General features: G+C 42.5%; 1 protein-coding gene across 1 annotated transcript in view; it reads left to right on the forward strand.

Moving 5' to 3' along the window:
• The window catches only part of LOC136664357 (Na(+)/H(+) exchange regulatory cofactor NHE-RF2), a 58,683-nt gene extending 35,621 nt beyond the window's left edge, over nucleotides 1-23,062 (forward strand). Inside the window, exons 3-6 of the mRNA XM_066641508.1 lie at nucleotides 11,552-11,752; nucleotides 18,043-18,196; nucleotides 18,712-18,821; nucleotides 19,284-23,062. Coding sequence (XP_066497605.1) covers nucleotides 11,552-11,752; nucleotides 18,043-18,196; nucleotides 18,712-18,821; nucleotides 19,284-19,451 — 633 coding nt within the window. The 3' untranslated portion in view covers nucleotides 19,452-23,062. The remainder of the gene's footprint in view (nucleotides 1-11,551; nucleotides 11,753-18,042; nucleotides 18,197-18,711; nucleotides 18,822-19,283) is intronic.
• Nucleotides 23,063-25,048: the final 1,986 nt, after the last annotated feature.

Here is a 25,048-nt window from a genome sequence, read left to right on the forward strand (position 1 = left end):
GTGTTGACACAATGTGAAGTCCACTAGCTGCTGTTGTAATTCCAGTGTCCAGTACTGAACATCTCTGAATGTGTCCGCAGAAAAGGAGTGAGTCACTTTTTCAGTGAGAAAATCCAAATTCCCTGCAGTGCCTCAGTGTTTAAAGTCGGACTAACAAACGGTTTTCTGCTTGTCTTCTACAGCTTTCTTTCAGAGATTAATAATCCATTACACGTGTCATGTGCTGATTCGGCCTGTCAAAAATGGTACAGAATCGCCCGATCTTTCACCAGTTTCTACACTTATTTTCCGATATTGTCCTGTAGTACAACAAACGTTATAATTTCACAGAGTGTTGGCTCTGTTTTAGAAGGTCTTGGGGCTAGTGATGATGTCTCTGCTGTATGTGTCAGTAGCTCTCTCTCTTTGATCACGATGTTAGCCAGTGCTGGTGTTTGTTAAAATGAGACTGGGCAGTTAGTGCTCTCCAAACACACATCTCATTCTCCTTGTGTTAGCTACTGTTACAGATGAGTGCTAACTGACTGAGGACATTCTGACTTGGTAGATTTGTGTGATTTTGTTATAATATCAGCTATGACTTTTGAAATCTCGAATGTCACACTACAAGCTTTAAAACAAACTGTATTTAAGATCTTCTTTAAGCGTAGGAACAGTGCTCTGTTCTCAGTAACCAGGCCATTGTGTTTTAATTTCTGCCCAAATGGACGAAACCTGCTGAAGCCTATCATTTGTTTCAGAACCAATCAAACAGGTGGGGTTAGGTTTAAGTGGAATGTAAACCTGTTTTTTTTTTGGTTGCTCAGACAATCGGTTGTTTGTTGTCTTTGATATTATTTCATTTCATATCCTGGTGTATTTTGAGACTAGTTTCAGACCGTATTGCTCACTGTTGTATACGTGCCCAGCATTGCACCAGAACTGTGCCACTGCCTTGTTTTTCTGTGGATGTCGCTGGTATTGGAGAGAGAGGCTTTTCTCGGCCTACATTCTCAGTGGCTGAAAGCAGGTTACAGGTCCAGGGAGTGTGACACACTCTCTCGATGGCCTACTGATCCTTTTTGCGGTCTCTTGGCTCCTGAGGCCTCACCCGACTCGGGGCCAGATGGAACTTGGCGCTCCAGTTCCGCAGCTGTTGCTCCAACACTTCCTGTCCCTTGAGGCTAAAGACATCAAAAATGCAGTTTGTTCACAAAGGTACCCAAAAGAACTTGCAGAACATGACGGAGTGATGCTTTGTAGTTGACAACAGGCTGTTTCTGTCCGGTACAAAGCCTCTCCTGGTAACGGTGCAGGCATGGCCTTCCTCCTGAGGAAACATAGACGTACGCTCTGTCCAACCCTGGATGATTCTGGGGTGTCGTTCATCTGTATTTGTGTGTTGTTGGTAAATATGTAGCGAATACATTAGTGTGACCCACAAACAGACTGTTATCATAGAGCAACCACCCAATTTCTCATCCTTTGCCTTGAAAGCGTAACAGCGGTCCCATTCTAGATATCCTAGAGTCCAAACGTGAATTATTCACAAGTGTCGATCTCATTTCACCGGCAGCATGGCGTCCGTGTTCTAAAAAAGCAAACACACACACACACACATTCTCCAAACAGATACTGGCCACTTTCCTCTCACGTTCACGTACAAAGCCTCGTTGTGACATGATATTTAAGGACGTGCTGTACATGTAGTATTCAGCTTGTTCAGGGCAGCCCATCCCTGCCTTGACTTCTGAGGCCAGAGGCAGCACCACAGGGAGCGGGTCAGCGGAGGAAGTACACCCTCCAACACACGGGGTGTGGAAGAGGACAATGTGCTAAATTAGTTTCCCCCATTAGGAGCACTCACTTATGGTTCCTAGTTACAAGAGCGCAAACAGAAGCAGCAGTGAATTGTGGAATGCTGGAGAATACAGAGGAAAGCTCTGTTCCCTCCCACCCCCTGGCAATACACTGACAATTCAGAATCTAAAACCTCCAGTTTCTCAGCAGTGGCTGGAAGAAACATGCTGAGTAAGGGGGAAAGAAGGCATGGGTCCAGTTTGCATCTCTGTCCAAATGCCTTCAACCTCAGAACAAAATGAGAGTCTCTGCTTAGTCTCTCCTGAGAAGTCAGAATGGACCAATCTGGGCTGTTTTTAAGCTCCTGAAATGCCACAGTGATTTAGCTGTACAGTGTTATTCTTGTGTACATTGTACTTTGCTGTTGCACCAGAAATCAACTTGTTAAACGGCTGATTTGACCAAAAAACAAAAGAAAATCAGTTTTCTCCTTATCTTTCCCAATCTATCCAAACAGCCAGAATCAGCCTTTTTTCCCGTTTTGTTTAGAATCAGAACTAAAAGTTAGTTCTGAATGTGGTGTGTTCTCCCTGTGTCTGCGTGGGTTTCCTCCAGACCCACTGTGCCCCTGAACTGGATAAGCTCTTACAGATAATGAATTAATTAATTAATTAATATTGTCAGAGTGTGGTGAGTGACTCTGTCAGATCTAAATACAAGACCCAGATTTAAAGGGGAAGAACCACAAGGTAACACAGACGAGAGAGAACTGTGAAACACTGTCATCCCACTGCCCCATGGTCATCAAACTCTGGTGATCACATGTGAGCAGTTGATTATAATTCCCTGTGCGAATGAACCCTTGAATCTACAGCCTTTATCCAAGGTGAAAGTTTAACTTCTAAAAGCTTCACTAAACAAATAGGTTTTCAGTCAAAACTTGTGTCTGGGTTCCTGTCATTAACTGGAAGATGAATGTTTTATTGTCTGCTGTTTGTCTTTGTCACACAATGTGCACATCTCACTTTGATGTCAAAACTATTGGCCTTAAGGAAAGGTATATCGTGAGCCAGTTGTCAGTTGAAATGCTGTCCCTGTGCTAATGTGGGTCAGTTCATGAGCATGGCCTGTTTAGACTGACATAAGATATGTGTTAAAAACATAGTGTGAATGACCAAGCGAAAAAACAAAAATACAAATCAGCAGAGTCTCAGTAAATCTGTGTGAAGTCTGTTTATAGTTTTCACAAACATTTAGGCAACGTTTGATGCACTACATTTGTGATAGGAGCAGAGCTGTGTTTCAGACAGATAGCTGAAATGGTTCAAGAGAATTTGCCGTTTGAATAGGATCATGAGCTAGAGATAACATTCAGTTCAGCTCCAAAAGAACTATCAGCAAATTGTGAGGAAGAACCGGTAAGAATCAGAAAGATGAAATTGATGAGGTGAGGCCTGTTATTCTCGTTTGACTATAAGCCACACTCACAGGTTTCACTCACAGGAAAGGTAAAAGAAAAGAGGAGAGTGCCTCTAGGGTCTGATTTAAAGCCTCTGTTTCTGAGACTTATCACGTCTTCCAAGACAAACCGGTCCAACCTCAGCAAACACATGATGAAAGGTCAGCACTTCTCTGACTCATCAGAGTTTATGTGCTGCAGTAACACCTCAGTTCATCTACACATTTCATTAGTAATAAAAACGTGCTCTTGGATATTGAGTTTGAGACATTGACCTGGTGTTAGTACTAAAGCCTGTTTACACCTCAGACAAAGTGTTAAGAACAGAGAGTACGTACCTTAAAGACCAACTAAGGTTAAAAACAAAAGCTTGTTAACGTGTGTGTGAGGTTTATTTGCTAGAATACGTCTTATACATGAAATAAACAGTCAACACCATGGATGAGCATTTCAACTGTGTTCTAAAAATAGTCTCAAATGGGTGACTTCAGACAGTCAGGCTTTCTTACATCACAAACCTAAACAACTAATTCCTGTCAAGCTGTAATCACCCAGTGGAGTTATAAATGGAGGTAGAGGCTCGGGGCTAATTGAATATTCATAGATCTGTGCATATTGTAATAATGCAAACTGACTTCTAAGGCATTAGAGGATTTTTCCCCTGGAGTTAACTTCTGAATTTGTCGTTGTAAAGAGAAGTGATATTGGGGGGGATTTAATGAATGGCCAGAAGGTGTCTTTAAAGAAATGGTTTGACAGAATATCAGATTGTCAGATTTTATTTTATTCAGAGTTTGTTTTAATGTGGTAATGTGTTCACAAAAATAACTCCTCCAACTTTATGCAGACAGTGTCTTACATGCTACAACACAAGTCACAAGCTAAGCTGAGAATATAGAGGAGATACTGATAACCTCTGTTTCATGTTTCCCTGCCTCTGTATGTCCCTGTACGATTACAACTAAACAAGGCATGGAGGAAGATGTCTGGAAATGTTTGCACTACTATTGGGGGCTATTAACTCTTTTTTTAATGAAGCAGGAAGCACTAAAATTGGTTGAATCTTTTAATTTAGTCAATATTTAAATATGGAAGGAACATACACTAGTTGAGAAAAATAATTAAATCAAATCCGGTCTGAACATTCAGCAGGAGATAAAATCATTGGCTGAAGGCAAACTTAATAATAATAAAGCACCACACACTCTCATTCGCACAAAACATGTGACTCCAAAGTGACATGCCCAAAGCAGCCAGTAGATGGTGAAGAAAGTAGTTAACTTTGCCATCGCAGTGTTAACCACACCCTTCACGTTTGAGCTGTTTGTCATGTGACTCCATATTGTCTCATTATTTAAAGGCAACATTCACAATTGAAATAAAAGAACACTTTTTATTAATTTCAGATGTTGCTAATGCTACAGTCTGTTTACATGCTGGAGTACAAACTAAAGTGGCTCGGTTCTGTATGCTAGGCTTCCTCTCTCGCTCTCTCTCTCTCTCTCTCTCTCTGTAATTTCTTACATGTACTTAAGTATTTTTTTCGTATATCTGTACTTTACTGAAATATTTCCATTTTGGGCGACATTTTACTTTAACTTCACTACATTTCAAAGCCAAATATCTAACTTTTTACTCCACTACTTTATGAAAAGTACATTATTTCTTTGTGAAATAAACCCCTTTCCTTCCCCTCCCTCTCTACTAATATCAGTTGCATTAGGGGGAGCCCCAAGAGCAGAAAAAACCCAGAATCTTGCCTAGAGTCCCTAAATGAGTAAAAACTGTTATGCATGAATGTCCTACGCCACTGTGAAAGATTATAATCGTGTGCTGGTGTCTGCGTCACTCTGCAATTTCACCACCAAACCACTAGGGCTTATTTCACATCGTTTTCAACCCTATACAGTACACAATGTACTGGTGTTAGCTTTACGAATCTTTAAAGTGCACTATTTAGGGAGTGTAGTGTAAAGTAGTTAATATTTTTGGACTTCATGACTTGAGCAACGTCAACCATGCTAGTTCATCTGCAGACACACTGTCACATCGTCGCTGTGGTCTGCGTAGACGCAGTGAGTTAAATTTCTGCATGCACATCAGGCCACGCTGCCTGCAGCATAGGTTCAACACAGAAGCTTAAATAGGGCTTAATACTCAGGAGACAGCGCCCTCTGTTGGTTTGGAGGGGCAGCACCTTGGGTGTAGGTAATAGTCGATATAACCATCGTTCATTGTATTTAATCTTTGGCTGTTTCTGCTGTGTTCATCAGTGTCAGACAAATCAGTGACATTCTATTAACAGCGCTGCAGTGGACGCCACTTGTACTTGTTACTGCACTGAAATATTGATTCTTCTCATGGCTTTACATTTTTAATGTGCAGTTTTGTTAATGAAGTAAATGTTGTTCATTCAAACTTCTTACATCTTATTAGTGATACAGAGTACTGCTTTAACAAAATAAAATCTAACTAAAGCAATATAAATATCTGGATTTATAGGCATCTCTCTAGTAGCTAAGATAGAGTTGGTATCGATACTCGGTATCGGCAGATACTTGAACATGAAAAATCGTATCAGAAGGGAAAAAGAGGTATCGGTGCAGCCCTAGTAAACAGAGCGGAAGTGCTACACAACAAAAAAAAAAGAGCTAGAAATTAGTTTCTGTGGTGATTCAAACAGTGAATACATTTAAAGTTGCGCTTCAGCCGTGTACAAACGGATGTTTTTCTCCACAAACACATCGTCCCATAATAGAACAGCAGTTCCCCACAATTGTACATGTTCCCTTTAAGATCCGTCAGTGTCTCTGTGGTTTATTGTTGTTCCCATTGTCCTTGTGTGCTGTTGTTTTGTCTGCCTTGTTTTTGCCTGTGTAATGCAGCCTGGTTTGTGTTTGTGTGGCACTGACTTACACTTTTACCCTCACACCAAACAGAGTTAAAGCTTTTGAATGCCTAAAGTGTGTTTCTTTGATGTTAGTAACTGTTATGTTTAGGAATGGACAAAGACCTGATTTAAATGACCGGTTTCACACTGCTTCCACGTATGTAACTTATACCCACTGTTGGTACTAACAGTATGCAGCGCTCTAATAGAAACCACATTAGCAGCTCCAACAATTTGTAAACAGTTGCTCATGCAGTGTGTCTTATGAAGTAGATTATAAAGCAGGTTACCGGGTTCTGCTCCGTGTTTTGGGGGTCTTGTTTAGTAACAAATAGATGAAGGGAACAGTTAGCAGCCGCCTTGCTCTCCCCATGGCTCCGATCCATAATGGCCACCAGCTGTGGGGTTCCTCTTGTTTATCTTCCCGGCCCCACAGGCCTTTCAGCGTCTGGATCCAATATGGAGTCCAGGCCTGTTTTTTTTTACTTGTCTTTCTCTGCTTTGCTGGGGCCTTCTTGACTCTCCATTAGAGTTTTATCCTCCCACTGGCGCATGTTCAGAGTTCTACTGAGCCAGTTCACTGGACACGGTGGGATTTGATTTACTCACATTTCTTAATGTCCCAGGAAGCCTCAGCATTTGGGAATCAGCCAGGGGTTAATGCCCAGCCTCTACTTATTCTCTTTCTATAGATGGATTTGGTGACAAAACACAAAGTTGCAACCAGAATGCAGCTGTTTATTCCTCGTAAACGAAGGAGTTACATAACTGTACACCAGATTCAGATCATAAAGATTTAAAAGCCCAGGCTCTGGAAAACCTACTTATTTAAACATATTTACATGTTCACAGTGGTGAGCCAGGACTTATTACAGCTCCACTGAAGTAGAAACTCTCTTTGTGAGTTTAGCACAAACAGGGAGATTTCTCACAGAATAAAGCCGTGTACAGCCTAGTGTCTGACCTATATTTATGTAACAGTGAGTGCTCCTGAAGCAGTCTGGAGACAAGTTTGGTTTGGTAGTGACTCACAACAATGGTTACTGAGTCAGCAATTAATGGTGATACAAGATCCCCTGTTGCCCTTAGAACAATAGTTAGAGGAAAAGTCACGTGTGCGTATATTTTCTATTTACTCCAAATCCTGCAAATGCAGCTGAAAAGTTTTAAAGAAGCAATACTCCACCAACTGGCTTCATATAAAATGTCAGAGTCATCTCAAACTGTTTCTGTCAAAGCCACTGATCACTCGTTTTCATATTTCCTTCTAATCACTAACCATTATCTATAGGTTTTATGGTGCATAAATGATGCTGGCTTTGTTCAGTATTTATTAACTAATACATGCTTCTGTATTAATCAGCATAGCCTTTAAACCCAGCCACGTGCGTCACACAGCATCATGGTAAATTGTGCTGGTATGAGTGGATCAGACACAGCAGTGCTGCTAGAGTTCTTAAAGCTTGCAGCATCACTGCTGGACTGAGAATAGTCCACCATCCAGAAATAGTCCACCAGCCCGTGTCCACTGATAAAGGACTAGACGCCTAAAACTAAAACTGAGAGCTACGGTCTCTGACTCTACATTTATAAGGTGGAGCAGTGAGGTAGGTGTGTTTAACAGAGGGAACAATGAGGGGACATAGGGTTTTGAAAGCCCAGAAGCACGGCTGTGTCTGATCTACTAGCACCAAGGCAACACACACTAACACACCACCACCACGTCAGTGTCACTGGAGCGCTGATGATGATCCACCACACTAAACCATAGCTGCTCTGTGGGGTGCTGACCGTTTAAAGTATGCAGATAAACATGTGGTGTACAATCTGTACAGAGTGCTCCTGTATGACCAGTGATAACATGGACAGTGAGTGTAGATACAAGGTAGGTGTTCCTAATCCTGTGATCGTTGACTGTATTATAGCTTTAAACTGCATTAGATGCGTCTTACATACAGTTCCACAGAGAATGATTAATACTATGGCTCTGTACTTTTCAAGGGGGTGGAGTCTTCTTGAAATAAAGCACATTTGGTCCTGAGTCATCCTCATGGACTGAGTCAGACCTATAGAGAGGGAGCCTCCTGAAGGCTCTGCTTTTCTTCAGCAAGCTCACACACAAATACACACTGATGTGTAGAGAGAGCGCTGTACCAAATCACACAGATGGCCATTTCCAGGTCTTTTTGTAAGGACAGGGGGGATGCGTGTATCAGCTCTTGCTTCTTGTTTGCTATTATTTGCTTCCAGTGTTCTGTCCTTGTAAAGCTGTACAATGTGTCCTTTATTTATCATCACTGTGATTCTGGTCAGTGCAGTGATAATTACTCAGAAGGCTGTGGGTCGTTTAGAATTGTTTATTGAGTGAAATTTAAGTGTATTACTAAAAGAGTGGGGTAATGTACATGAAAACAACACTCATGCACATGTGGATACACCTGGAGAAATGACATTTCATGTTGAATGTTAAGCCTGTCTTTCACCTACAGGGAATAATACCTTTATTAACGTTTAGTGCAAAACATAAACTATATAATGAGCCAGAACCTTAGCAGTTTTATTTATTTTCTCCAGCTGTGGAACACTGTATTTCTCCTGGGCTCCCTCTACAGGTGTGGAGGTTAATTCACTTTCCTGTACTGTCCTGAGATAAAGGTTGTGGGGGTGGTTTCCTATGGCGCCAAAAAACAGAATCCATAACCAATAAATGTCATTTTATAATTGAGAAAACTGTCATTAATATTCAGAGTTATAAAAACAGGTTTGTAAACAGAATATTTCCTTGAAGAATCCATGTTTGCTTCCATTCCCCTTTTTCTCAGTTGTGCTTCTCTCAGTCTCGCCTCCAGAAGTTTCTTGCTTTTCAATTTGACAGCGTCAGGATCTAGACAGTTATTGGCTGCTAAAGTTAAGCCCCGCCCACCCAGCAGATTCTGCACACCCTACCCCTGATTGCAAAGTGACTCTAAGCCTCTGTGACGAACTGTGAATTACTAAAAGACAATCGTTAATAAATATTTGATACGTTACCAGTGTTTGCCGGTCTGTCTTTTTCCAGTCAGGGTCAGATTGGTGCGCTCTCGCTGACGTAGCGGGGTGTGCTAAATCAGATGGGTGAGCGGGGCTTAAGTTCAGCAGCCAATGACTGTCTAGATCCCGACCCCCGTCAAAAGCGAGAAACTTCCGGAGGCGACAGTGAGACTGAGAGAAGGCGGAATGAAAACGAAGACGTATTCTTCAAGAATATTACACTCAATATTAGAGGATTATATACAGAAATATTCTGTTTACAAACCTGTTTTTATAACTCTCAATATTAACGACAGGTTTCTCAAATGCTATGTCATTTATCGGTTATAGATTCTGTTTTTGGTTCTCAGAACTTTAGAACCTATTTTGACACCATAAGTTCCTACCCTCCTCCAAAGATTGCATAGTGCAGTTTCTTCAGCGCTGAGCCCAGAGACGTAACAACAGAGGCTCTGTTCTCATTGTAAAAGATCAGTGGAGCATTACAATGAATCTGAAGCTATAACTGCAACCTGAAAGTACTACCTAGTTTTCCTATATCAACCGTAGATGTATAATTTGAAGTATGACTGTGTAGCAGCACAATCTAATCTTTTTTAAGGGTGTCTCTGGACAGACAGCTGCACGTTACTGCTCCTCCATCTACATTTTTACATATTTTCTGTTTAATATAAATACAGTGGGTCCACGTGTGAGTGAGAGAGGAAAAGAAAAGTCTTGATATATTTTCTTATTTCTCAGATGTCACGCTGCTTCAGATGGCCGAATCGGTGGGGGGTGGGGGGAGGGGGGGTACAACAACAACAAAAGTGTGTAGGAGGTGGCGCAGACAAAAATACCTACAGAGATGGAGTGTGTTGAAGAACGGCCAGTAGCCTCTAATAGGCTCTTCAGAATTTTGAGTGAGGACATCAAATACAGTCGAATGACAGGAAAAAAACCACAAAGTGCTTTAATAAGATGGGCTGCCACTAGCTGAGCTTCAAAGCTATATGATAGATTCTACACACCAGATTCTCAACAGTATTCCAGTCATTGGTTTATAGTCTTAAACACTCGTATCCGATTGTGATATTTTGTCTGTAAAAGAAGCAGCACATGCATGGCATGATTTTCATTATTGTCATTATTACTTCCATCATTATTACCATCCCATTAGTGTAGTGCAGTGCTTCAGTCCTGGTCCTGGTCCTGGAGCGCTGCTAGGCCCTGCACATTTTAGAGATTCCTTTTCTCCCAACACATCTGATGCAGCTAATGAGCTCATTAACAACCCCTTCTGAAATAGGGGTGATGGAGTGAGGAGACAACTACAATACACCGGGCTGTGACCCTCCAGGAGTATATCCTCATATGATAAAAGTAGTCATTTAGAATAGAATAACTCTGATTTGCAATGATTAAGTGCCCTATACAATAAATGTATGTGAGTTAGATTTCTATTATAGGCAACACAATTAACTATTCATGAATCAAATAACAGTGTTGTACACCAACATTACATGGGTTTGCTGCATTCCTTCATTCATTATCTGTAACCCTTATCCAATTCAGGGTCGCGGTGGTGGTCCAGAGCCTCCCTGGAATCACTGGGCGCAAGGCGGGAATACACCCTGGAGGGGGCGCCAGTCGTTCACGGGGCAACACACATATTTGCTCACACACTCACACCTACAAATACTTTTGATTCGCCAGTCCACCTACCAACGTATGTTTGGACCATGGGAGGAAACCGGAGCACATTGAGGAAACCCACGCAGACACAGAGAGAACACACCACACTTCTCACAGACAGTCACCCGGAGGAAACCCACACAGACACAAAGAGAACACACCACACTCCTCACAGACAGTCACCTGGAGGAAACCCACGCAGACACAGGGAGAAAACACCACACTCCTCACAGACAGTCACCTGGAGGAAACCCACGGAGACATAGGGAGAACACACCAAACTCCTCACAGACAGTCACCTGGAGGAAACCCACACAGACACAGAGAGAACACACCACACGCCTCACAGACAGTCACCTGGAGGAAACCCACACAGACACAGAGAGAACACACCACACTCCTCACAGTCAGTCACCCGGAGGAAACCCACGCAGACACAGAGAGAACACACCACACTCCTCACAGACAGTCACCCGGAGCGGGACTCAAACCCACAACCTCCAGGACCCTGGAGCTGTGTGGCTGAGACACCTACCTGCTACATCTGTATATTAATTTTACACAACCAGTTTTAGTGTGTTGTATGATTGTATGATCACACTGGATATTCTTCATTATGTCAAATACAAAATGGCAGTTCATTATATAGTGAATAGTGTGATCTGATCCACTCTAAACAGAAGCTTACATGTATGTCCCTGTGTGTCATTTTCTTGCAGGAGGTCCAGGCCCCCGTTCAGTCTTCTTCAGCAGAAGTGTCTGAGCTTGCCCCCAGGCTTTGTCACCTGGTGCGAGCTGATGCAGGCTATGGCTTCAACCTTCACAGTGAGAAGTCCAAACCAGGCCAGTACATCCGCTCTCTAGACCCTGGCTCCCCAGCTGACCGAGCAGGCCTCAGACCACAGGACAGGCTCATAGAGGTGAGATCTGCAGAGGAGGAACATGAGGTGGATGCTGATGGCTACAGAAGCATCATTTAAAAATACCTTACTAGGGCTGGGCAGTTGAACGAAAATTAATCGGAATCGACATTCAGAACTTCTAATCATCATAATCTTGTCTATATCGATTATATCAGTTATTTTTAACTTTTTAAAATGTTTCTGTTATGTCCCCACTGTGTTTATGTACTGTCCCTTTAAAACCATGATACCCAGCTGTAGTCACGTGATTCATCCCCCTCTCTGCCACATGGAAGCAACCTAAAAACAGAGACCGACCAAGCGACTCGAGCAGTTCGTACCAAAGAAAAACACAGCGTCTGTGGTTTTGAAGTGCTGTGTTTTGACTACAATTAATACGACACTGTAAAAAATAAGTCTAATGTAAATGCTGAGAAAATACATTTTCAACCAAAGCACAATCACACACCAAATATAAACAGTGCTCAGAAAACGAGAGAGGAACAAGCTCCCAGTGACATTAGAGAAATATCTCAGCTTTAACCCTGGAGCATATTTACAGCACACGCCTCGTCACTGAACTGTGAGGGTCATAAAAACCAACACAAAATAACTGTGATATTGATTTGTGCTGCTATCGCCCAACTACACCTTACCTACGTTTTATATACGTATCTACTAGAGTTGGGTCAGAATCTTCCGATTTTCATTCATTCAGTAGTTTTTTTTTTCATTTCATTTGTCGTTTTGTCAGCTTTGAACTTCAAATTATAACCCCCCCCCCCAAGCTCTGGTTAATCCATACACTTGGCTCTACCTGCTCCAGTGTTTGCAGGGGTTAGTGTGTGAAACTTTTGCAAGCAGAGCAGCACAGTGAGCTGGAGATTACAAAGCAGGCATTGTACCTGGATTTGGGAGAACACACCAAACTCCTCACAGACAGTCACCTGGAGGAAACCCACACAGACACAGAGAGAACACACCACACTCCTCACAGACTGTCACCCGGAGGAAACCCACGCAGACACAGGGAGAACACTCCACACTCCTCACAGACAGTCACCCGGAGGAAACCCACGCAGACACATGGAGAACACACCACACTCCTCACAGACAGTCACTCGGAGGAAACCCACGCAGACACATGGAGAACACACCACACTCCTCACAGACAGTCACCCGGAGGAAACCCACGTAGACACATGGAGAACACACCACACTCCTCACAGACAGTCACCCACAAAGAATCGAACCCACAACCTCCAGGCCCCTGGAGCTGTGTGACTGTGACCCTACCTGCTGCTTCACCGTGCCGCCTTGATAACTGTATTTAGGGTTTAAATGCAGATACAGGTTTTCAAAAGCTCATGTACTTCCACAGTTGTACACATTAGTGATTAGGGGCAGTGAACACACACACACACACACACACACACCTGGAGCAGCAGGCAGCCACCCTCTGCACACTTTGGGGGTTAGGCACCTTACTCAAGGGCACTTCAGCCATGGATGTTACCACTGGATGTGGGGATTGAACAGACCACTCTAACCATCCAAAACCATCACCACTCTAACCATCTTCCAAAAGCTCACCCCACCATCACTTGTCAGTCCTTTCAGGTCACAGAGCTCTCACCACTTTTCACAGCTCACGTTTATGTGAGTCTTGTTTTTGAGATCTGTCCCTCTCTTGTGGTTTGCTAGTTTGGTTTTGTCATGTTCCATGTTTCTCCGGTTTGATGACGGGTGAGTGAGCAGATGAAGACTCCTGTATCGAGCGCTTTTAATAACGCAGCGGTTGCTCTGGTTACAAGCGAAAGGTGTCGGATCCTATTTCAGAGGCTGTGCATGTGATGTAAATACATCATGACGTGGCATGGCCCACAAAACCTAAATGTTTTTAAAATAAATATATCACTCTTTGCACGGATAGATACAGTTTTATTATAATATCTGTCCCCTCCTCACTCAGGAACACTACAGCTCTCAGTTCCATATAAAAGACATCTTAAGGACTGCCGCTTTAAATGAAGTTAGCTATAATTACGTTTCTGTGCAGTGCAGATTGAATGGCTATTTCCTCCCGTAGACCTTTTCCTCGGATGAGAGCTATTAACTTAGTTTATACAGGCAGAGCTGTATGAGGCCTGCTGGGGTTATAAAGGATCAATTTAAATCTCTCTGTCTGTGGCTGACCTCTCCACAGCTCCAGTGCCCACTCATAGCCTTCACTGTGTTTATACAAGGCAAAAGCTTGGCTTTCAGATGGAAGCTGTTATTAGTGCATGCATGACCAGAGCAGTCGTACCTAAACGTTTAAGCCTTTCATTAATCCTCTCAGAACAAAATGATTGTCTTTAGCCACAAGTGACCAAAAGGGATGCGATAATGTCCCTGAATCTGTGTTTTGCTGCTTACGGCATGTTACAGCTCAGCAAAAAACAATAAGGGGAAGTCAGATTCATGCAGTATCTTTACGTCAGCGTCCTCGTTATTTAAAGAAAAAATGATCACAGTTGTCTGCTGTATGCTGTTATTGTGGGTCTTTCTTGTAAAAGCTATCAGTGAGAGCTATGACTTGAGATGCAGACTTGACATTTCCAGTGTGGACCTCCTGAAGGCTTTGTGACGTGGTGTGTATTTACTCATAGGACCACGTGTTACTGAGATTGAACCCGTGTGCAGCAGACCACCGTCGCCAACTGCGAGTGTGTAGCTTTTGGCACAGCGTTATTTATCCTCATAGTCATGATTCGGCAAAGTGTTGTTTCACTTGTGGTGTGTTGAAGGTCTGCTGGTGAATTGGTTCTGATTGTCTCTGCCTCATTTTCTCATTTGTTCGGTCCCTTGCCTTGATTACGTTGTGGCTGTCGTCCTCCAGCGTGACCTGGGAGTGTTTGAGAGACTGAAAGAGGGAAGTAAAGGAAAACAGACAGAACACCGACCTTACACTGGGACTGACAAGTGTCGTCTCTAACTGAGTCCAGGGAGAAATTATTTAAATCCAACTCCAGTGTCACGTCTGTCTTTGACTGTGTGCTTGAGGAAAAACAAGTTCATTTCCCTAAATCACCTGTCCTTTTGTTTCTCACTGCCCCACGTCACCTCCCTCACGGCCTCATGGTGCAACAAATCTGTCATCCAAGCTTCTAACTGTGCATCCATCCGTTGCTTTTTATTTTCTTTTTTAGCTGCAACAGAACAGTAAATGCCATGCTGCCTCTTTCACTAAATATATTTGACTGCAGTTCGGCAGAGTTACTGCACTTCTGGAGCACTTATGTTTTTAAAGTAATCAACACATTTTGAGATTTAACTGAAGGATAACTGTCTTTGTTCACAACTCTTTATTTGCCTTAAGACACACTTAAGTTTACTTAAAAACAGCTCGGTGTAAAAACAACTAAAGACTCTGTGAAGTGATGTAAACACTTAATATTCGACCCCGTGACACTGAGGGAGAGCGCTGTGGTTCTGTGTAGCAACTGCAGCACATCCTCAGTCCACTGTGCTTCTTTTTCCTTTACAGTATAAAGCTGTATTTCTGATACAGATCACACTGTGTAGATATGAACTTTAATGTCATTGTGTTCACACTGTACCCTGAGTAGCCTAAAGAGTGCTGTGTGTTTACGAAGATGTAGCTTTCGGAGCCTGATATCAAACAAGCAGCTGAGGAAGCCTTCCCTTTACCAGAACCTTCTTCCTCTCACTAATCCTCAAGAAGTAGGACAGTCTCTTGGCCCGCAGACAGACTGGCTTTTTCCTTCTTTCCCCTACTTTTCCTTTTCCTTTTCTTTTACCGTCTCCCTCAGGCAGGCCATAATGAGGCCGAATACCTGCTTGATTTTCCTCTTACTCCCTCCATGATATATCCTTCATTTATCTGATCACTTGTTGTTTTTAGTTTGAAAAATAATCGAGTGAAAAAAGTGCTGTACACCGTACGTCGTCACTCAGTCAAATCATGTTTGATTTTTTTTCTTTAGTTTTGCATCATAGCTGTTATGCTAATGTGGCTAGCTATATCCTACAAACTAGCACCATAAAAACACAGGGTAAATGTTTTTGTTACGAAACTCAAGTTCTGTTATTGCTTTTTTGATGTCAGCAAGTTTTCCTTGAATTCTTCCACTGTGAGAAGACCAATGAATGTATGGGTCAGAAAACAGTGTGTGCCACCAAACCTCCTCAAGATGTTGAAGTGTGAAAGAACTCCCAGCAGATTCCTTTAACAAACTGAAGGTGCACCAGAAGCCTCCTGACGAGGAAGTTAAAGTTGGTGGAGTTTGTTAAATGTGTTCCTTTATTGAATTATTTACACTTAGCGGCTAATCAGGCTACATTTTGTATGTGCTTTTGCTGCTTTGAGAGATTGGTTGGATATAAGGGATTGGAGTTTGAGTGCAGGCCTAGAGACACACATTTTGGACACTACATTTGGACACTACACAGACTGTTCAACTGTATTTGGGTTTATGAGGGAAACTGTGGTTGTTTGTTTGTTTAAACCCTTAACAATTCCTTTAAAGACAGACGTATACACATACAAACACAGACAGACACTATCCCTCTCACCCCCCAGGTCACTGTCACCTGAAACCCGCTCTATTGCAACAACAGCAGCCTTGCTGTCAATATTTAATGGCTCTGTGCTACCTGCCTTCAGGTCGTTTCCAGCCCTCTAGAGAAGGTAGTGATATTAAAAAAGATGTATTGTGTAGTTTTGAGGTGATTAAAGTGGTGGTTTTCTAGATTAGATTTTCAGATCTAATTCTGTCCCACTCTCTTCCGTCTAGTGAACGCGATCCCGCCACCACACAGGTTGCTAAGCGACTAAAAGAGAAAAGAGGACGACTCAGGGCAAGCAAAAACAAAAAACAAACCAAAAAAACACCACCACCACCACCACATTTTGGTGAAAGACAGGAAAGAAGAGAAAGAGAGGGTTTGTACCAAAACTTATGCCTCTCAGGAGACTTCATGAGTGAAAGGAAACTTTACACTGTTTAAAAACAGAAAAGGAACCATCGTGACAGTTAAATGGAAACTATCCACACATTTCCATGGATTTTCTCAACTCTGGCCCCATTAGGGAAAACACTAAGAGGTCAAAGCGCCACCTGGTGGCCACGTTCTGCTATAAGCATGAATAACAGTGAAATGAATGAACTCCAGTCTCAGAGGAGTTAGTGTCTAATGTAGAAGCAGAATGTGTTTCTATAATAGATTCAAAGACTTTACACAATCATATAAAAACTGGTCAAATTACATAATATTCTAATGCAAAAACCTAGCACCCATGGAACAAAAGTAAAGAAGATACAAAAATAATAATCATTTCTGAGTGCATTAGAGTTCATGGGGATCCTTACCCTGTCAACCCACAAACCGTGAAATAAAACATTGCAGTTTGTTCTGCATTTTATACAGGTCCTTCATGACTGTCCACGCCCTTGCCTGAGTTGTTCCAATCACATACACACATACACACATACACACTCACGCACACATATACACACACACACGCACACATATACACACACACGCACACACACGCACACACATACATGCACACACACACATACACACACGCACACATACACACACACATATATAGACACACTCACACATACACACACACACACATATACACACATACACACACACATATATAGACACACGCACACATACACACACACATATATAGACACACTCACACATACACACACACACATACACATACACACACACATATATAGACACACTCACACATACGCACACACACACATACACACACAAACACATACACGCACACACACACACACACACACACATATATATATATTCATTCAGTATGTACTGTATAAAGGCTGGTGTGTACATCTGTAGTTTGGCACAGTTTTGTTCACACATTGTTACTCTTCAAAATAGAACTAGAGTTAATTGCTCAGTGCTGATCATTTTTCTCTGAGACCTGTGTCAAATATAACACCTTACAGCTCACCGTGTCCCGATATATCGTCTGAGCTGTGTGTTATTGTTCCCCAAAGCCAAACAGCATACGATTTCCATCTCCACTTTTACTGTAATCTCTTGTAGTTTGTTTAACTTCTTTAAGAGAGAAGCTTAAGTACTTTTATCAGAAGAAGTGTTTAGCATGAGAAGTAGCTTCCCCAACACTGATGGTCTGATAGGTGTTTGACTGTAGGAAGATCCAGTGCTTTATTGTGAATGGGTTGAGAGTCTAAGAGGAACAGAGGTCTGTTGAAAGTAGATGATAAATGTGTGTGTGTTTGTTTGCGCAGGTGAATGGGGTGAATATTGAAAACATGCGGCACGCTGAGGTTGTGGCCTTCATCAAGCGCGGAGGGGACGAGACACGTTTGCTTGTGGTAGATCCAGACACGGATGAGCACTTCAAAAAGCTGGGCATCACCCCCAACAACAGCCATGTCAAAGGTACAGTTCTTCAGTTTTCCAGTCATCCTGTAGGGGGGGCTCTAAACAGAACAGACACCAAACAAGTGACCGACTGCTTTTGGGTAAGACTACAATTGTAAATATAGACGTTAGTCAGTCACCTGTTTGGTATCTGATGTTCTGCACTGGCTGCACTAGCTACAAAGCTAATATAGCTAACAATCAATGATAGATTTTACCACATCAATGTAACCCTCATGCAAACAGCGAGCCTTAATTATCACATACAGAAGCTTTGGAATTTTTAAATCGACTTAAAGACTGCGTTCACTTTGTCTCTGAATGTTGCACAAATAGTGTATTAGGTTTTCAGTAGTCACATCTAAACCACTTTTATATAAAGTCTTAGACTGGATACCGGGGGCCTTAATGAGAACGCTTAGACTGGAGTTCACGTTTCAAATGTCTTCCAGGAAGTGAAGTCAAAGAATTAAAAAGTGTATGATGTAGAAGAGTGTCAATGAACAGGAGAGTGACTGTTTTCTCTCCTTCAGGTTGTGAAACCCAGTCCATCACTAATGGATCGCCCAGTCCACACATCAATGGACGCTCCACATCGCAGTCTACACACTCAGACCACAGCAGCCAGGACACCAGCACACAGGTGTGTGTACAGGAGTGTGTGAGGGAGAGGAAGTAAAATGACTACAACGTAATGGTGTGATTGCTAGAGGTGTTCACCCATGCAATGTGTATTTTATTGGTGACTGTATCATGTACAACACTGTGCGTCTTCCGCATTTAACCCATTCATGGCAGTGAACACACACTCTGAGAGAAGGTGGGGGTTAGGTGACTTGCTCAAGGGCAGTCATGAACACAGATTGGGATATGTTCATTTGTGATTCGTCTCTCTCCATACGTACCAACTTTAACCCGCCCTGTTTGATAGTGTCGTGACCTGTGGTAGAGCACAAATTAGGGGGACGTTTGAGGAACATATAGAATTCATTTATTTAACTACAGTGTCGATAAAACATTAGCACCGCAGGCTGTTTAATGTGATGCTGAAAAAACATCCACTCGTACCTTTATAATAACTGTTGCTGTGTGTGTGTGTGTGTAGAACTCAGAAGATGGTGGGAGCCGTTTGCTGGACCCCTTCGCTGAGATTGGCCTCAGGTTGAGCCCCACAGCTGCAGAGGCCAAAGAAAAGGCCCACGCCAAGCGCTCCAAGAAGAGAGCACCGCAAATGGACTGGAATAAGAAATACGAGATCTTTAGCAACTTTTGAACTGCCACACGCTTTTCCCCCAGAATTCCAAGCCCTCGGCACCTGAATGCTTTTGATGAAAATGGAGGCTGTTATTTTTATAGAAAAAATCAAACCAAGAAAACCCTAAAATGTGTTTTAATCGCGTTGCAGAAAGGGACCAGACACAGGGTAAGAGTGAGCATCTGCAATTTTTATTTGTATTTTTTTCTCAACTGGAAAACTGACTCAGAGCTGTCTGACTCAGAGCTGTCTGACTCAGACCTGCCACTGACAATCATCAGAATCCTGAAATGTGAGGACGTCTCTAAAGAAGCCCTCTTTCGGGTGAAGGATGCAGGCTACATTTTGTATTGCTCTTGTTTAGTTTACTGCAACATACACTTGAGGCTGGTCAGTTCAACTTCAGTCCCCATGACGAAGCCAGTTCCCACACAGGACCCACCTGCACCAGCAGATGTTCATCACACCGCAGCACGGGCAAACATCAGACTGGAATCTCAAAGATCCAAATTGTTTACATTTCAGCATGACAGCAGTAGTGTTCCTTTCTGAGAGCGAGAAAACGGGCATTTACTCAAGAAAAAACAACGGAATTGTCATGGATTCCCCTCACGCAATAACGAGGAGAGGACATACTTTGGAAAGACCTGTGAATTATATACTGGACTTTTCCGAAGCTCAATCCTAGACCCACCCTTCAGTGTGCTCAGTGGAGCCCAAGCTATGGGCCGTGTGCTTTTTATAAATCAGTATTAACACATGATGGATACCACCTAGGAACGTGCCACTTTTGTGACGTATTAAAGGAACAGTGTAATAGCAGGTTGTTTACTTACTCAAAGATGTTGTGGAGGAAAGAGGCATTTCACAAAGTAAATATTCGTAATCTTCTTTACGTGTCCGTATCCTAAAGGCCAGTGTGTAGAGGGTGTAAACAGATATGGCACAGCAGTCAGTGTCCAAATCATTTATACCCTGCATTTAACTAAACATAGTACAAAGAACATCAAATACAATTGTAACTGTGAAATTGTTTTGTTGTTTGACCATTTTTAGGTTTGAGGCTAGCAACCCATTTAAACAAAAACTGGGACAGGGCAAAAAAGACTGGTAAAACTACATAACAATAACCGAGAGAAACATTTAACGACTAATTGAGTCGTAAGAGAACTGGGATAGAAAGGAATCCCAAAATACTGCATGGGCAAATAACATCTCAGTGTAAAATAACCAGGAACTTGGGGATTTTGTTCATATTTGGCACATAATATCATTACAAGATTCTGAGAAATCAGAGGAATGTCCGTACGCAAGGTCAAAAACATCTATTGTATGTCCGTGATCTTCAGGGCCTTAGGCAAACAGACAGGGTTCTGTAACGGAAATTACTGCCTGGGCTGAGAAAGACTTATGAAAACCAGTGCCTGCTAACTCCGTTATTTGCTGCATCAACAAATGTAAACTCTCTCATGCCCGCAAGATATTATTTTTAAACAAGATCCAAGAACACTGCTGTTTTCTCTAGGCCCAAGGTCATTTAAACTGGACTGAGGCAAATAGGTTCAACAAATCAGAATCTGAAATTCCTTTTGGGAATCATGGATGTGGTGTCCTCTGTGCTCAAGTGGAGAGGAACCATTTGGCTTGTTTTCAGCACACAGTTCAAGCCAGCATTTGTGATTATATGAAAGTGCATTAGTGCACGTCACGGTAGAATTGCACATCTGTGAAGGCACCGTTAATGCTGAACAATATATAAATGTTCTGCTCTCCAGTTAATGGGGGTAGGTTTTACCTGCCTTCAGTTCAGACCTGTCATCCATTTGTTGCAAAATGAAACAGAAATGCAACAAAGGTGACCCTGAACTTTTGAGCAGCTGATGTTCTAGAGCAAGTAACAATGTGAAAACGTTTCACTACAACAACTGATCTCCTCTGTTCCCAAACACTTTTTCTAATTAAAAGAGGTGATGCAGCATAGTGGTAAATGTCCTTGTCCCAAATTTTTTGAAATGTGTTGCTGGCCTCAGAGTCAGAACGGTCATACATTTTTCACCAAACCACATTTATTATTTTCAACATTTAAAATATTGTCTTTGTAATATTCTTAATTAGTTTTTAAATAATTTGCACATCATTGCTATATTATTTTAAATTTTTTGTTTGTTTTTTTGTTTTTATTTTACATTTTGTTCAGCATTCTTTTCTGGAGTTAAAGTTCAATGAGTGAGGAATGTTACACTAAACCTCCTGATTACTGAGTAAAGGTTTACCCCAAATTCAGTTAATCAGCCAAGACATGTTTAGTGTCCAATGTTCATATCTAGCACCCTAATGTTCCAGACAGGATGAGGATGAAAGGGGAACACTGAGCGTTAACTGCCCATATTTCAACAAGACTTTATACCTGTGATTAAGAGAGAAACTGATTTCCTGACATTTCTATCTCTGCAGAAACATAAAGTCAGTGTGTGGAATTTCCAGTTTGCTCTCGACCACATACTAAAGATGCAGCATAAACATCTGAAGTCATGGGTGAATTGACTGGTCTTTGCTGCTTTTTATCCTTAACTCGATTAACTTACCTGTAACTAAAGGGTTAAATTTGGACACCAGCGATCAGACCATTACCTCCAACTCTAAGATTGTTTTTTCTTTTCTTTTTGATTGTTGTTTTGTGTTTTTTCATTTTTTTTCTGAATGTCTTTAAAAGAGAAACGCCAGTAGTTTAAGGTGAGAATTGAAAATCACTCCTTTCACGCCGTCCCCACTTTTGGCTGAAGATTTCACTGAGAAATTGCTTTGAATAATGACCCCAGCAGCAGCTGAAATTAAGCATTGACTGAAAAACTAGAGGCCACTGTTAAAGGTGCATTAACCTTGGGAGATGGTTTGTGAAAGGCCAGAACTTACATGCTTTAACCACTAGAGGGAAACATAAGTAAGTTGTTTATTGAGGCTCAGTACACGGCCCAATGCAGAAGTTGAAAATAAGTTACATATGAACTACAGCAGCTGTGCAGACAGTCCATCAACACAACGCTGTACGTCTTACAACAGTACTTTCTGGAATGCTCTAGAAGGTGATGGCGGCTTTGTGCGAAGTTGATTTGAGACTGAAACAGTGTAATACTCCGTGCAACATCCTTTAATAATAATGAAGAGAAGCCAATCAGACGTGATACAATCAAACTATACGTTTTGTGGCTGAAAGTGCAACCTCTCGCAGGCAAAACAGGGTTTAACCAAACGGACCAAATGACCACTGAGCTGCCGTGAGACGCCCCTAACCACTGGAGCCGTGGTACGCTCTGCAGTGCAGCTCTGTTGGGCCCGTCCTGTCAGATCATTAAGCTAGTTCAGCTGTGCCGCGCTGACATACTGCTTCAGAAAGAGTGTGTGCATTATATAGCACAGATATGTCCCCCATGCCCTTGTTTATTAGCAGCGCCGCTGTCCTCCTCCTGAATAATCAGAAGTGCATTATTTTTATCTAATATTTTTCTTCTAATGTTTGCTAGCATTGTGTTTGTAAAGATTTCTATTTTCAGTTCCTTCTTTCCTGACCGAGTCAGCATTCAGAGCTCAAGCTGTATGCTAATGTATATTCATTATCAGAATATAAGCCAGGTTGCTTTTTTTTTTTCAATAAAGTTTGATGTTTGCATTCTTACCACCTGCCCACTCTCAGTTCCTACGGTCCGCTCTATTTCTCTGGCATTTTTAATGTAAAGACTATAATCTCTAATTCTCTTAAAAACAGGAGAGTTAAAGATTTCTTAAAAAAATTCAGTGTTTCCTTAAAGTCACAGGGGACAGCTGCAGGTTTTCATTCATAAAGAGCAGCACCCCTTATCCACTTCTTTAAAGAGCAAGGAGATGATTAGTTGTATGAAATGAGCTTCCGCTTTACAGCAGTGAAAACCCACAGCGATATCAGACCTTCGCTTGTGAGAGTGTTGGTCCTTGCACTGAATAATAACGTGGAGACCCAGACATGTCGTGTCAGCGTGTTTTTCTTTCTGTTTTGTGGCTATGACACAGTTTGTTTGGGTTAAAACTGACCAATGTAATTTCTAACACACTATTAACATATGGATTGTTCATCACAAAAACTGCTCCGTCACCACAATTAAACATGTCCCTTCAAAGAGCACTACACACATTTATTCTTTAAAATGACAGCTTCAGAGTCACTTGGCTTCTTCACTGACGTAGCTCTGATTTTCACTGATGCTGTGTTTCACTCAGAGCTTCCTCACAGTGTGGAAGAAGAGGTATGTTTTTATTCAAGAGTCAAAAACCCATGTTTGCTGTTTCTATCAGTTTCTGTATCTTCTTCATCCGAGTCAGGTTTGCGGTGTGTTCAAAGCCCACCCAGAATCATTGGGCACAAGGCACGAACACAGCCTGGAGCACTCAGTGGAAACCCACACAGATACAGGGAGAACACACCAGACTCCTCACAGGCAGTTACCCAAGGCTGGGTTTGAACCATGGAACTGTTCTACCACTGTGCTGCCACACACACAGTGGCGCAGCAGGTAGTGTCGCATTCACACAGCTCCAGAGTCCTGGAGGTTGTGGGTTCGAGTCCCACTCCGGGTGACTGTCTGTGAGGAGTGTGGTGTGTTCTCCCTGTGTCTGCGTGGGTTTCCTCCGGGTGACTGTCTGTGAGGAGTGTGGTGTGTTCTTCCTGTGTCTGCGTGGGTTTCCTCCGGGTGACTGTCTGTGAGGAGTGTGGTGTGTTCTCTCTGTGTCTGCGTGGGTTTCCTCCGGGTGACTGTCTGTGAGGAGTGTGGTGTGTTCTCCCTGTGTCTGCGTGGGTTTCCTCTGGGTGCTCCAGTTTCCTCCCACAGTTTCTTGCGCACAGTGATTCTGGGGAGGCTCCGGACCCACCGCGGCCCTGAGCTGGAGGGGTGGTTACACAGAATGCCCCTAGATGATAGAGAACTTGCCAGGTGTGCTGTCTTTCTTCAGTCTGTTTCTTCTGTCCCTGGCCCATCTAGATAAGCCAGAGGCAGTGAAACATGTATTCTTTCTTTTCCCAGTCTCCGAAGCCCAGCTGCTGTTGTCTTTTTTGACTCGTCTGGACTTGCACAGAGGTCAGGGAATATACAAAGTACAATACATACACACACACACACACACACACACACACACACAGTGGCTACCGATCCTCTCAGACTGAATGATGATGATCATAACACAGACCATGTAGATGTGTGTTTAGTCCGTGGGATTGTGCGATGCTCTTAAACACAGAGGAGGATGAGTCAGGATCTGACCCGCGTAGGACGGCTGACATTTCTTTCTGTTTGTTTCTGTTTGGCTTTTTGATTTTTCTGTAACCCTAGGAACAGTCAGTAGGAGACGGCCGCAGGGTCAGTCCAAGGGTCAGAGCAGTCAACAAACAGTGACAGAAGGAGGAAGGGGCGGCTGATGCAACAGGAAAACAGTCACGGTAATAACACAGGCAGTGCACACCCAGCTCTACACTAGTGCTGTGAAATGTACTAATTTCCTAAATATATCCAAAATTTGTAGAACCCTCTTCTAATGAGTGATTTCTCCTCCTGTGGTGCACCCACTGCAGAGAAACAGTTCAACTTTGC

Source organism: Hoplias malabaricus, chromosome 13, assembly GCF_029633855.1.
Source record: "Hoplias malabaricus isolate fHopMal1 chromosome 13, fHopMal1.hap1, whole genome shotgun sequence".
Lineage (NCBI taxonomy): Eukaryota > Metazoa > Chordata > Actinopteri > Characiformes > Erythrinidae > Hoplias > Hoplias malabaricus.